Below are 13,663 nucleotides of genomic sequence, written 5' to 3' on the forward strand. Positions count from 1 at the left end.
GAGGGGGGGAGCGGGGGGGGGACACAAAACCAGGGGGTTTTGGAGTAAAATGCTGTAGATTGTTTAATATACTAGACTTGGTTTTTTATTTTTGTAAGGTATGTAGTATTTTTTTGTTTTTTCTTTTTAACTACTCAGGAAAAGAATTACCTCAGAAAAAAAAAAAAGAATGTGTTTTTAAAAACTCTTTTTATCTTCTCAGAAAAGGAAAAAGAGATTTTTTAAAGAATTTTCAGACCTGGGACAAAGCTGCCTCGTGCGTTTGCTTCCAAAAAAGGTGACAGAAAGAAGGAAGAAAGAAAAGAAAAAAACTTGAAGCTGTTACAAAGATGAAAGTTGAATGTATTTTGGGTGCTTTTCACGTATATTATGCCATAATTTTATTTTAATTTTTTTTTTTTTTTTTTAACATGGATATTGTAGCGTTTGGTGGAGTAAAGTGTCTTCAACGGAAAGAGTATTAGTGCCGTAGTTTGGAAGCTGTCGCTAGCACCACTTTTTGGATCAGGCTGGGTCCGTCGTCCCCCAGCATCTCCCGCCGCATCCCGGGGCTCGGGACCGGGGACCGGGGGTGCCGGGGGCACCCGCCTCTGTGCAGGGCTGGGCCCGGGGGATCCTCCTCCTGGTGTCACTTTTGCACTGGGGACGGGGCCGTGGGAGCCGTCCAGGCTTTGAGGGGAGGACGCCGGTGACGATGCCGCGGCGAGGGCGCGGCGCTCCCTTTTCACCCGAAAGAAGGGATTTTTGGCTTCCCACCGCGGTCGCCACCTCTGAACACCGAGAAGCCCCGGCAGAGGCTGGCGGTGGCCGCGAAGTTTGGGGATATCACTTTCCTCCCCCCCCCCAAAAAAAAAAGCCTGGCAGGGCTGAGCGTGGGCCGTGGGGTTTGCCCCGGGTGCTCTTTGCCCCCGCGCCATCCCTGGGGGCTGCGGGGGTCAGGATGCGGCCCAGCTCCCCCCTCGCTCCACCGGCCGATGCGAAGCTGCGTTGCACAGAGCGGGAACCTACAGCACGGCCACCTGCCCCCCATCCGCCTCGCAGCGCCGGGGGGGTGGGCTGTTTTTATTTTCCCAATTAAAAAAATACTAATTTTTTTTTTTTTTTTTTTAAGAGCTCTATATTGTCCTGGGGGAGGCAGCTGCCGCCCACCGGCACCGGCCGCTGCTCAGAGCAGCCCCCCCATAACCTCAGGGTCTGCGCACGCAGAGGGGACGCGCCCCTTGTGGGTGCTCCCCCACCCCATTGCAGGAGCGAGGCGTCTGCCAGTTTTGGGTTCTTTTCCCGGTTTTTTTGCAGTTTCCCATTCCCCTGCGTGCAAAGGGCATTACCGGGGCAGACGCCTCCCCCCTCCCCTTCCTCCAAAAAGTGGTACTGGATTCCTGAAGACTTTTTATTATTATTATTATCATATTTGACTTTGTACACTCTCTGTAACCATTTCTACCTCATTTTGCAACATATTGTACATGAAAGTATTTAATTCATGTCTTATTAATGTCTGAAAAAGAAATGCTTTTGAACTGTAATGGTCTACCTCAAGAAATGCTGTATTTTAAAAAGAAAACTATTACACAGTATTAAAGAGATTACATGAACGCCCGGCTCCTTCACCCAGCCCTCGCCCCCCCTCCCCGGCTTTTTCAGCCCCGGGGGGGTGCTGGTACATGGGGGGGGACATTGCAGGGGACAGGAGGGACATTGCAGGGGTGGGGGGTGTGGGGAGGGGGCATTAAAGAGGGTGGGGGGTATTGCAGCCACCGAAGGGCAGAGCCTCAGCCCTCCTCCCCCGCCCTGTAAAGGGCAGTTGGGGGGTCCAGGTGTGCCCCTCCCCTCATTAGGGGTGGGGGGTCCAGGTGTGCCCCTCCCCTCATTAGGGGGGGTCCAGGTGTGCCCTCCCCTCGTTAGGGCAGAGACCCAGAGGAGCTGGCTGGGGGCGGTGGGCACCGAGGCCCTGCTGAGGAGGGGGTCCCTGCTGGAGGGGCCCCCCGGTCCTGGGGGCTCACGGGGGGCCGTGGCAGGTTTGGCTGCTGCCGGCGAGGACGCATCCAGCCCCGCAGGTCGGAGGGGCGGCCGTGGGGGCTGAAGGGGGACGGGGGACGCGAGGAGGGGCTTTGCCCGCGGTGCCTGGCTGCGAGCTTTGCTCTCCGGTGTCTGGGCTGGCCCGGGCTTGGTCCTGGGTTAATGTTCGCTTTGTCAGCTGGGTGGAATTTTTAGCTTTTTTTAAGCTGAATTACTTGCACGGAGCGCTGCTGCTCCCCCACCGTTTCATTTCTCAAAATTTCATAAGAATTATGCGGTGTTCATTTATCTGGAGGCTTGTGACATCCTCATCCTGGCTTCTTTTGTGTGTGTGTGTGTGAAGTTACGTGCTTGGACAATTTTGTAGCCTGAAATCAGTTAATTTAGTTAATCAGTTCCCCCATGTCTGGGGCAGCTTCCGAGTCGTAGGAGCGATGCCGAGTGAGCAGGAGGCGCTTCATAGAATCACTAAGGTTGGAAAAGACCTCTAAGATCATCTCAAGTCCAACCGTCGACCCAACGCCTCCCTGCCTACTAAACCGCGTCCCGAAGTGCCACATCGCTTCGCTCCGGTCGGGAGCAGCATGGCTGCGGTGGGAGCTGCGGCGAAGGCTGCGACCTTGGCGTCGCTGCGAGCGTGCGGTGGGGGATCCCTGCAGATGCCGGCACTGCCCTGCCGACCTCTGTGGCTGCGCCTTTCCCCGGGTGCCACGGGGGGGTTTCCCACGTCGACGTTCCCCTGTGTTCTCAGCAACCCAAGCGCGCTCGCATCCCCTCTAGCTCCGCCGCGGGCGTGGAGCCGAGCGCCCGGTCGATGGCCGGGCTCTGCGTGTCAATAACCACGAGCTCCGGCCGGCAGCGTGGCTCCGTGAATGCCAGCTGTGGAAAGCGAGCAGCCCTGACCCGAGCCCTGCGTGCCATCCCCGTCCCGCAGCGTCACTGTGACCCCAAAGGAGGGGACGCTCATCCCTGGTGGCTGCTGGACCGGACCCGTCTCCCTCCATCCCTGCGGGACCCCGGCCGTGCCACAGGGATGGATTTTTTGCCCTTTGCTGCTGTTATTAATGGCAGGAAGGGGAAAAGCAGCTCCCAGCCCTCCGTTGCCTGCTTGGTTGTTTTCTCAAGTGCTAATAACCGTCCCCCCCTCTCCCCCAGGTTCTGTCCCTGCACCCAGCTCAGGAGCGAGGCTCATGAGCACCAGCCGGCGCGCAGCCGCACGGAGGGGGGCCCTGAGCAGAAATAATTGTGGCAATTAGTGCGGCGGCTTCAGGGTGTTTCAGTGGGTGGGAGGGCGAGGGATCGGGCGCCATAGCCCCCCATACGGGAGGGGACACGGCGGCATCCCTGGCTGGTGGCCGGGAGGTGCCCGGAGCCTTTGTGCTGGCCCTGGCGCATCCGGAACAATGCGGCAGCTCCGGCCTTTTATCGGGACCCCTGAGGTTACTGCGCTATGAATAAATTACTTGGTGGATGGGCTGCGGAGTCACGAGCCGGGAAAACAGAAGGAAGGCTCCCTCCTCCTCCTCCTCCTCCTCCGGCAAAGGGAGGCTCGGCTCCTCTCCACCTGCTGCAAGGGACGCGGTGCATCCCCGCTCCCAGGCCTCACAGATCCTGTTTGCACTTCGCGACTTTGCTTTGTCCAGCCCCGTGGTGCCGGGGCGAGGTTTGGGCTTGGCCTCGGCCGGCGATCGCGGGCAGCACCCGGCCAGTCTTGGCTTTGAGGGGCCTCCCGGCTCGGCCGCAGCCGGCGGTGTTGGTTGTTGTTGCCGAGCCCGGTGGTAGCCAGCACAGGGTCTCTGTCTGTGAGCAAAGCCCCGCGGCAGCAGGACGGGGAGATGGGGATGGGGACCCCCTCGCTGGGGCTGCGCTGGGATATCCTGCCTGGGATAACAGCGTCCGGCCGGGGAAAGCGCCAGGCTTGGCCACGGGCTGGCCCCAGCTGGGATGTGCCGGCACAGGGAGGCAAGGCGGACGCTTCCCGGCATCTCAGGTTATTAAAATGACTTTGCAGCTGGACTCTGACCTTTCGGAGACTCGATTCCACAAAACTCGTGAAACCTGCCCGCTCTTCCCAAATCCAGGCCAAGTCCTGTGCGGGACATGCTGGGCCACAGCGCCGGCATTCCTGGCATTCCTCCCCAGCCTGGCCACGTGTGCCGCTCACCCGCTGTCCTCGTCACCGGCCGGTGGGACAAGCACAGGCGTTTCCTCCTGCCCCGTCGGCCTGGTGCATCTGCCTTGGCTGCGTTTTCCTCCTGGGGAGACCCAGGGGATGGTCCCGGCTCCTCCATGGACCCTCCCGGCGCTGCCTGGACCTCCCTGAGAGACGGTCCCGAATCTTTTGGCAGCAAGGATGGGCAGGAGCATTTCCAGGGGTGGCAGCAGCAAGATGATGGCAGCGGTGGTGTTAGCCCTGAAATCTGGCATCCTTAGGGAAAAAACTCCCTGTCATCGGTGCAAAATTGAACGTTACAGGGATGGGGCTGGCAAAAGCCATCCAAGACCGTGTGCTCGGCGCTGCTTCTCCCATCAGGGCTGCAGGAGAAGGAACCCCCTTCATGTGGCGGCGGGAGCGGAGCGGCGAGCAGGGGTTTGCATGTTTAAGAGTTACTTTCTGTAGCAAGATTTAATAAGGCTATCAAGGAAAAAGTGGTCTTGAAAAGCCTGTGTGGCGGCCGCTGTCCCCAGCTGGGTTTGGTGTTTTCATGCAGAATTTGTTCATTTTTGGGTTGGGTGTTGGGCTTGTCCCCAGGGGGCTTACGAGGGAAACTGGGCAGCTCCGAGCCCCGTTTGATGCCACGGTTCAGCTCTCATCAAGGCAGAAACTCCTGGAAAAACCCTCCTGTGACTCCCCATGGAGCAGGATCAGGGTGGGGGGCTGAGGCCCCAGTGTGGGGGAGAAGGACCCGTCCTCACCCCAAAACCCCACCCCGGCGAGGCGGCTGCAGCGGGAGGTGTTTGCTCAGCGGATTTGGGGCTCCGCGGCCGCCGTATCCCATCTTCTCCTTATTTACGCTCCCGAAGGAGCTGCACGGGCCCCTTCCCTCCATCCCCGTTAGCCATCCCGGGGAGATGGGCTGCTTTTCGGAGCACCCCCGGAGCAGGGCTGCCCACCACAATCATCTTGATCAGGGTCCTAAAAATCCTCGTGGCGGGATGAGGCCCTCGGGCACCGGCACATCCGGCAGCTTTGCTGCTTGGAGGATGTTTGGAAGCAGCAGCTGCCTCACGGAGCTGGGAGAGGCAACGACGGAGGATGGAGCCCCGCGACGTGAGCCCGTGCAAATCTTCCGGCCAGGGAATTGCTCCTTCTCCTGCTCTTTGGTCCTGGCCGCTTCCTCCAGCCCCGGTAGAGCCCCGGGTACGGCCCACGGGCCCGGCACAGCCCCACGGCCTGAGCCTCTGCACTGCAGCTCTTTGGGGAGATCTGGGGAAATCGCAGCTTTATCACCACCCTGATTAAAAAGCGGGTGCGCTGGTGGTGCGTGGCCGGGGCTGCATTGCCACCTCGTGGTTAGGGGGTCCTCGCCCGATCCCCGAGCAAAACCGCTTCGGTTAAACTCAACTCTGCTCCATCGATTGGGGGTGGGAGAGGAAAGCGCAGGTTCCCAGTGGGGTGTGCGGGTGCTCCGTACCCCCTCCTTGGTGGGGTGCTGCCTTTGCCTCGGGGCCTTCGGGAGATGGGAGGAGGGTGGTGGAGACGTCCCGGGGGAGCAGCGGCTGTCCTCCATCCCTGCTCTTGCAAAAGTGCCGGCAGGGACGTGGGCATGGCACCTGCCGAGCCCGGACAGCCCCAACCGAGCTGGGCCCCACGGACACAGGCGGGAAGCAGAAGCAGTTGTGCCCAGATGGGTGGACAGCCGGACAGACAGACATCACTGCCAATGGCGAAGGTGCCCTGAAGCCCCCCGCAGACAGCATTAAATTTCCAGCCCTTTGGTTTGGCTCTGCTGGGAATCGAGGGACCGTTTAGTCTGTCCCCGCATCCCCCTTCTGCGAGCGTTTGGTGCCCAAATGGGCTGAACTGGGAAGGGGAGGGAGGCTGGGGGGGACGCCAGGCTGGAGGCGAGGGGCTGAGCTGGGGCACAGGAGATGCGCAGGCCTGGGGGGTGACATGGGACGATGCACTGGGGGGGACAAGTGATGCGTCCCTGGAATGCACCGGCTTGTGAGGTCAGATCGGAGGGCAGGGAGGAGAGCGTCTGTGTTCCTGGGCCACCCCGATGCCAAGGGGTACCCAAGCGATGCTGGCACCCATGGGACTCATCCTGCTCTTGCTGGTGGTGGGCGGCCGGTGCGAGGACATGGTGGCAGCCAATGTGGGCCGTCACACCATGAGCCGCATCGCCCAGCTGCTGTCCCCCTCCGAGTGCCGCCAGCTCCAGGGACAGCTGGCGGGGCCCGACAGGGACCTGGGGGAGCGGGAGCTGGACCGGCTCTCTGAAGAGAACAACCCCATCCGCCCCCGCCGCCGCCGGGACCTCCGCAACCCCGTGGGATGCTCGGAGGCTCTGCGGGACTGGTTGGAGACAGCGGGAGAGGTGACGACCTGGGACCGGCTGGCCCGTGGCCTCCGCCAAATCGGGCGCTCCGACATCGCCCGGGAGCTGGGGAAAAACCTGAACCAGGACAGGAGCCTGGAGCTGCGGAGGAACGTGGAGGAGTACAGCCGCACCGTGCAGCACCTCACCTCCTCCCTGCTGCTGGAGGGCGAGCGGCACGGTGGGGCGCGGGGCAGGAGGGCCCCGGCGGGGGACCTGGGGGACCTGCTCTTCGAGAGGCGGCCACCCCCCCCGTACACCCGCAGCCTCCTGGGCTGGGTCGGTCCCGTGGTCTCGGGAGTCCTGGGGGGCTTCCTCGCCTCCGTCCTCTTTGCCGCAGCCGCCATGTACTCCTGCCGCTGGACGCTGGGCTCGGATGCCACCTGAAACTGGGATGTCACCCGAACCGGAGCATCTCCCAGAAGCTGCTGGAGGGAAAACGAGACTCAATAAAGCCGCATGGAGGGGCTGAGATTCAGAGACCGACCCCGTGTGTTCTCCCGGGCAGGGAGGGTCCCATCCTTGGCTCAGGTCCTGCTGGAGCATCCAGGGCTGGGTGTCCACCAACCATCCCCGTCATCCCCGGCTGTGCTGGAGATGTCCCCGGTTGTCACTGGATGCCAGGGTGCCCTACGGCAGGGATGGAGCCGGGCAGAGCACCCTTGGCCACGTCCTCGCTGCAGCCCCACATGCCCCAGGATGGGGTCTCCCCACCGCCCGGTCTGCCCCCCACCAGGCAGGGGAGGGACAAAAACTCTCTGCTGGGTTATTGTGCTAAGCCAGTACCTGGGGTTAATTATTCATGGGAGAGAGGTTAATTAGAACGCCAGCGACCTGATTCGGTGTTGCGGTAGAGGTGTTTTGTGCTGCTCGGAGTTGTCCTGGACGACAACCTTGGTTTTCCTGAAGCCAGGAGCTGGCCGTGCCGAGGAGCCATCCGAGCCGCTGACGGTCTGGAGGCTTCGCTCCCTTCTTGGTCTGTCTCTTACTGTGGGTTTAGTTTTTTCTCTCCATTTCTTAGCCAAGGAATTCCCATGAAGTGACTAAAACCCACAGGCTGCGCGTTACAGCGAGGCTCCGATGGGGTTTGTGCTGCTGGTGGGGCGGGGGAGGGCAGGCTGCAACCCGCTGGAGGAAGCGGACGCACAGGGAAAACTGCAAATATCCAAACATTTGCGCATGGCGCTGAGACGCCTCGCCGGCTTTTTGTGTGTGCATAGTTCTAAAAACCACAAAAGCTGGAGCTCCCCAGGTGATGCTGCCGGGTCCGGCTGCGCCCGGCAGGGATCCCCGGGCCCCCGCCGCAGCCTCTCTGCTGTCCTGGAGTGTCCGCAGCCTCTCCCCACCACTGAAACCAAACCAGCGCAATGAAAAGGGGGGGGGCAGCGTGCTTTGGATCTGATTATAGCCATCTGCATTGCTGTAATTAGAATTAAAACCTGTATTTTGTATCAAGAAATGGCTTGCATCAATCCAACCAGCCAGCAGTGGTATGCAAGTATTGGAGAAGAAAAGGAAGGACAAATAACCCTGATTGCCGCTTTAAAAGACGAGCGGAACAGTTAACTATTTATGTAATACTTTTTTTTTTCTACATTAAATTGTACCCGCTGCCCTTAGAGAGTGCTGTTTCCTGAAGCACCAGCGCAGCCGGTTCCTGGCACAGAGAGCCTCTCGGGGCGGCTCCTGACCGTAAGTGAAGGTCAGGGCTTCGTGGCCGCCCTGCTCGTGCTGCTGCCGGCCCCGGCGTGGGAATCGCAGCTCCTGGGGGGAAAGGCTGTTTTGCCATCTGCCACGCCGCCCTCCCGCGCTGCAGCGTGTCTGCCTTGGCCACGGGGAGCCCGATGAGCGGCTCATAGCCCGGTGCTGGTGGCATGGCAGGGATCGGAGCTCGGAGGATGCTGCGTGTCTGATGGTGTTAGAGCTGTAAAGGACAACGGCGTTTACTCTGGAGCGGAAGGAGGGATAGTCCCCTGACAGCCACAGATGCTGCTCGGGGGTTGCAGTTCTCCCTGGAGCGGCGTGCATTTGCAGGGGTAGGCTAATGCAAGGAAGCACGCCCAGAGCGGTCGCAGCAGAATACGTCCCCTAATGCAATTTAGCACTCGGCCTCCCTAAGGCACAAAAAGCCTGAATACGCCCTGCTAGGGCTGGTATGAGCTTTGCGTTGAGACCGTGTGGGTTTCAAAGCCGGGACTTGCCCCCCAGATGAGGATCCCGGGTGCTCCTTCAGGGCAGGGGCTGGATCTGGACGTCCCCGCTTCAGATCAGCCCGACTTGGTAAAGCCCCCGCAGGAGTCCTGCCTCCGCCGTTGGTTTCTGCTCCAGAAGCGATGACCTGTCTGAGCTGAGGACGGCGGACTTCTGGGGATGGAGGGACTTTTGGGGACGGAGGGAGGGTGGTTGCTGCTGTGCAAAGGTAACAGAATGACAGGGCAGCCAGGAGAAGTTGTTAAAACAAGATGGACGTACCTCTTTATTGCAAATTCCAAAGTAAAAAGATGTACAGTACAAAGGAACTCAAAGTTCAGCCATCAAACTCCCAGCCCGCTGTTTTTGCACGTTCCTCCTCCCTCCCTCCCCCGGCCAGCTTCATCCCCCTCCTTCCTTCGTGTAAAACAGAACAGAGAATAAAACCTAGGAACAAAAGTGGGGAGCAAGTACAGCACGGGGAAAAAAGAAACCAGTGTCGTGAACAGGTTATGCAAAGCGGAAAGTCAGCTCTGGCCCCCGTGGGAAGGTGGGCGGCTCGAGCCGTGCCGGTTCAGGATGTTTGTAGCAGCCTTTTTGTCACCCCCCCCGTGCCCCGGTGCCCAGCTCTGGCTGCACGCACCTCGGCGCCTGAGATTCTCGATGCATTACGCTCGGTCGCTAATTAAGCCTCACAACACCCCTGTGAGGTAGGGAATGAGACGCCCAATTTACAGATGGGTAGAACGGGGACAGGAGGTGGGCGCGAGTCCTCCTTCCCCATGCCCTGCGCCGAGCACGAGGCTGCACTTTTACTGTAGGATACACCCTCATGCACACACACGTCTCTAAAATTACAACATGCAGCAAAACTGGCAAAGGGGAAATGATTTTTGTTAAACTTTTTTTTTTTTTTTTTTAAATCAAACCAGTGTGGTCGGCTCTGTGTGACACATTGACCTGGCGAGGTGCAGGACAGCACAGCCACGCTCCATGTCTTGCAGTGCCAGTGGTTTGCTAACCTAGCTGGCCTTAACTGAGCAGCAAAATTCATGTTTGTTGAAGAAATTGGACCAAAACTCTAATAGGAAAAAGAATTTCAAGGTGATATTTTGGCCATTTGACTTGCAACAACTTCAGGTTAAATCCTGCCCTCCAACGGGGCAGAGGCAATACCTGGAGCTCGTGCCCTGCTCAGCCCTTTGGGTCGAAAGCGGGAGAAGCTGGACAGGACGATGGGCTGACGGTGGGGGGCTGACGGTGGGGTGCGGGTGTCCAGCTGCAGCCCCAGTTTAGGGCCCTTCAGCAACCCCGAGCAGCAGGACCCCCTGCTTTGGGAGCACGTGGGCTTGTGCCCCAAGCAGGGGAGGGTCCCCACTGACCAGTCCTTGTCACTGCACGTGGGAGCCCACTGGACACGTATGGATTCTGGAGAAAGCAAGCCGAGCACAGGGACGCGAAGTTGTGGTCTTGCAGCGCCGTGCCCAAGCGAGGGTTGCAGCAGGAGGTCCCCCAGCACCGTCCACGCACGGGAGCTGCTGGCTCCCGACCTGCCCTGACGTTGCACGGGGCAGGGCTCGCTGGCGACTCTGGATCTGCTTTGGCTCGTCTTTTCAAGTGACTTTCAGTGCAAGTGATAGGAGTTGCAGGGTTAAGCGCTGCGGAGTGAAGTCCTCCCTTGCCAGAGCGGGTCCAACGTGGGCAGCAGCAGCAGAGCCGTCCCCTGTGCGTGGAGCAAGGGACGCGTCCGGGTCACGCTGCTGCGGCTCCAGCTCGACCTGCCGAAGGGCACCTACCCGCCCCAGGGACAGGAGCCCTGCGCAGACACTGACCCCCGACAGCGTCGGTCCCCACGGACCCAGCGCGGGCAGGTCAGGACGGAGAGCGAGGCTGAGCCGTGGCCGCCAGGCACCCGCGGAGCCCCGACACCGAGTAACGCACCAAAGTCCCTTCCAACAGCTTCTACTGCAACTTACTCTGCTCTCTGCTGCATGGCTTCGATAAAACCAGACTAAAACAGCCTCGAAGGAAGCATGGAGGAGATGGGGGGGAAGGAGAATGCAACCAGTCAAATAATTGGGACACCAAGACAACCTTACCTTGTACAGTGAAAAGGGTAACATTTATTTTATTTTCTTTTGGCTTATAGTAACGTAATTGTTAATCATGTTGGGTAAGATCATTATGAGCCACCATGCAATTTCTAATACACTAATCTTCACTATTGATCTTTTACAGCTTTAACATTTTTTTTTTTTTTTGCGGCGGAAAATTAAATAATTCAAACTCGGGTGTGGCCTCTATGTAACATCATGGTTTTATTGTAATTTGTTTTGTTCAACATTGGCTTCTATATTTTAAAAAAAGGTGAACAGGAAAAGTGAATAAAGCAGCTTGAATTGGTATTTCTGTATCGCCCTTCCCCTCTGCTCTTTGAAGAACACAGTCACAAATTAACCCAAAAGGGAGGATTTAATAAGTGGGGGAGGGAAGAGAGCTACTTGTTGTAGTCTTGATTTTTGGCTACGTCTTTTCAATTGACACCACCACCCTTGCTTTATTCCCACAACCCTGAATCCGGAATATAAATCCCGTGCACACATTTGAATTTGGAGATTTGCGTACGACACGAATGTCCCTAATGCTCTTTGACCAAAGTTTCCTCTCTGTCCTTGGCTTCACCCAGTGAAGATGTACAGAAATGCAGACCCATTGCTTTCAGCACCCGATGGAAATATCTGCCCTAGGGAGGAAACCGAGAGACCAAACCAACCAAAACCCCCCCTAAAACTTGTCTTTGAGCAGAAGGACCGACTCCAGCCAAGGAACAGGTGAGAAACCATCCACTCCTGCTCCTTCTCAGCAATGCCGACTGACACTACCACCGGCCTCTCGCATTTACTACAGATCTCATGTTAAAAAAATAAATATATCTACATAGTTTGAAGGGACTTTTTCTTTTAAAGGAATTGAGTAGCTTAATGAAAGTGCCAGCACGAACGCTAAACGTACCAAGCTTCACCTACGAGTCAATAGCCCAGCTTAAGAACAATTATGAAGTTTAGCCAAATCTTGCATAGAAGTGGTCAACTTATTGCACATTGGAACCCAAAAAATATATACTTTTGCTGTTGCAAAGATCATTTGCAATAAAGCTTTTTTTAAAATCTAGTTTGGGGGGGTAGGGTTTTGTTTGTCTTTTTTTTTTTTTTCTTTAGGGGACATTTACTGGCTATCTAAAGTCTAAGGAAAACAGAAAAATATTAAAAAAATAAAAATAAACATGGACAATGGCATAAGCCAGAAGCCATTCTATTATTTTTGTAGTTCTTTGTATTTACAAAAAGGCATGCCGATAAAATAAAATTATATATTACAGTATTTATAATATTCTCTTAAAAAGTTCAACCACACTTTTCAGCTATTTTTTCTTTTTTTTTTGTGCTGTTTACAATGTAGCCTGTACATGTGTATGTATTTTTTTCTCTGTTATTATACATCATATCCTAGGAGCAACTGGGGCAAGAGCTGACAGGATAGAAAAGGTTCCTTGCTGTGTTCCTGGGTGCAGCAGAGCTGCTCCACTGACATGGCGATGGCTAGGCTGCGCGTCGAGGACGCCCGACTCGGCACCGATGGCTGCTGGATGGCTTCCTGCTTGGTTTTGTTTTTTTAAGTGACTCCTGTAATTTTCTGGGTTGTGAGATTATGCAAACCGAGATTCATCCTGCCATCAAGTTCTGTTGTCTTGGTTTTTTTTTTTTCCCCCGCTATTATGGGTACCCTTAATTTGGTCCACATTCGAACGCCCACACTTAACCTCAGCACCTCCCGGTCGAGGCGAGCAGCAGCACTGACCCCTCGCTTCTCCGTCCAGCTGCCGGCAGAAAAGCACCCGTGCTGCGGCGCTGCTGTCCTACCCTGTAAGAAGACCCACGCTGGCCCTGAAGAAAAACATCTCAACCAGAGCGGTGGCTGAGAGCTGGCTTAGTCGTGAGGACACCACGAAACAGGATCTGGGGATGTCTGAGTCTGGTCATTGAGAAAAAGAAATGTTTGGACTTGGCTCGTGATGTTTCTGTGGCATTATTTACTGCTGCAGCGAGAAGACTAGGCAAGAGGTAGCTCTGATTCCTACCCAACCTGCGGGGCCGTTTTAGTCGCCAGTCTATGAAAGCGTAAAAAATGGGAAGAACGTGAAGGCACCCGACAGCCGGCTCTCCACCCTGCACCCCGGGACGCAGCTGGCCCTGTGCTGCGTCTTGTTAAAAACCCTCGTGGCTACAGAAGCGAGAAAACCCATGCAGCAGCAAAGTGCAGAGCTGCAAAAACTGGTACCGAGGGAGGGAGGGTTCAGGGTTTCAGAAAGCCACCCGTGCCTCAGCATCCCGCCCGCAGCGGGAATCCCGATGGCCGCGGGACGAGTGGACGCTGCGAGTCCCCTCCCCGGCCCCCAGCCCCGCTAGCGGGATTGCTTTGGGTAAGCTCCCCAAATTTCTACCAGCAGAGATAACACGCTCCTTTTCTTAGCATTTATCTCTACAAAAACAAGTGTCTAATGCTGCAGGATGGAGGCTGAATAATAATTAATATTAATGATAAATATTGCAGGATACAAATGAACTTACTGACCGGTATTGGAGCCCTAGATTTTGGGTTGACAATGACATAGTATAACAAGCCATTCTCAGTTTTTATCACCTCCCCTTGGATGAGGTCCAGAGCAGCATTTAGTTTTGTTATATTTCAGTGTGCAAAAAGATGGCTGTATGGAAAAAAAAAGACAAGTTGTTAAACATACACACACAATTACTTCATCTGCTTGTTTCTTTTGGTTTGTGTTGGTTTGTTTTTGTTTTTTTTCTCCTACTGGCGGGTCTACGAAAGATCGCTAAGAACTGGGAAGTACCGGT

General features: G+C 56.5%; 1 protein-coding gene across 1 annotated transcript; it reads left to right on the forward strand.

Annotated features, from left to right (window-relative positions):
* Positions 1–6,242: 6,242 nt before the first annotated feature.
* On the forward strand, positions 6,243–6,947 carry TMDD1 (transmembrane and death domain 1). The gene has a single exon (XM_072847278.1). The coding sequence runs from the start codon at positions 6,243–6,245 to the stop codon at positions 6,945–6,947; it is 705 nt and encodes a 234-aa protein (XP_072703379.1).
* Positions 6,948–13,663: the final 6,716 nt, after the last annotated feature.

This window comes from Ciconia boyciana, chromosome 27 (genome assembly GCF_034638445.1).
Source record: "Ciconia boyciana chromosome 27, ASM3463844v1, whole genome shotgun sequence".
NCBI lineage: Eukaryota > Metazoa > Chordata > Aves > Ciconiiformes > Ciconiidae > Ciconia > Ciconia boyciana.

What these genes read in the sequence shown, in the direction of transcription:
- TMDD1 (XM_072847278.1), top strand. Translation starts at nt 6,243, where the DNA reads ATGCCAAGGGGTACCCAAGCGATGCTGGCACCCATGGGACTCATCCTG.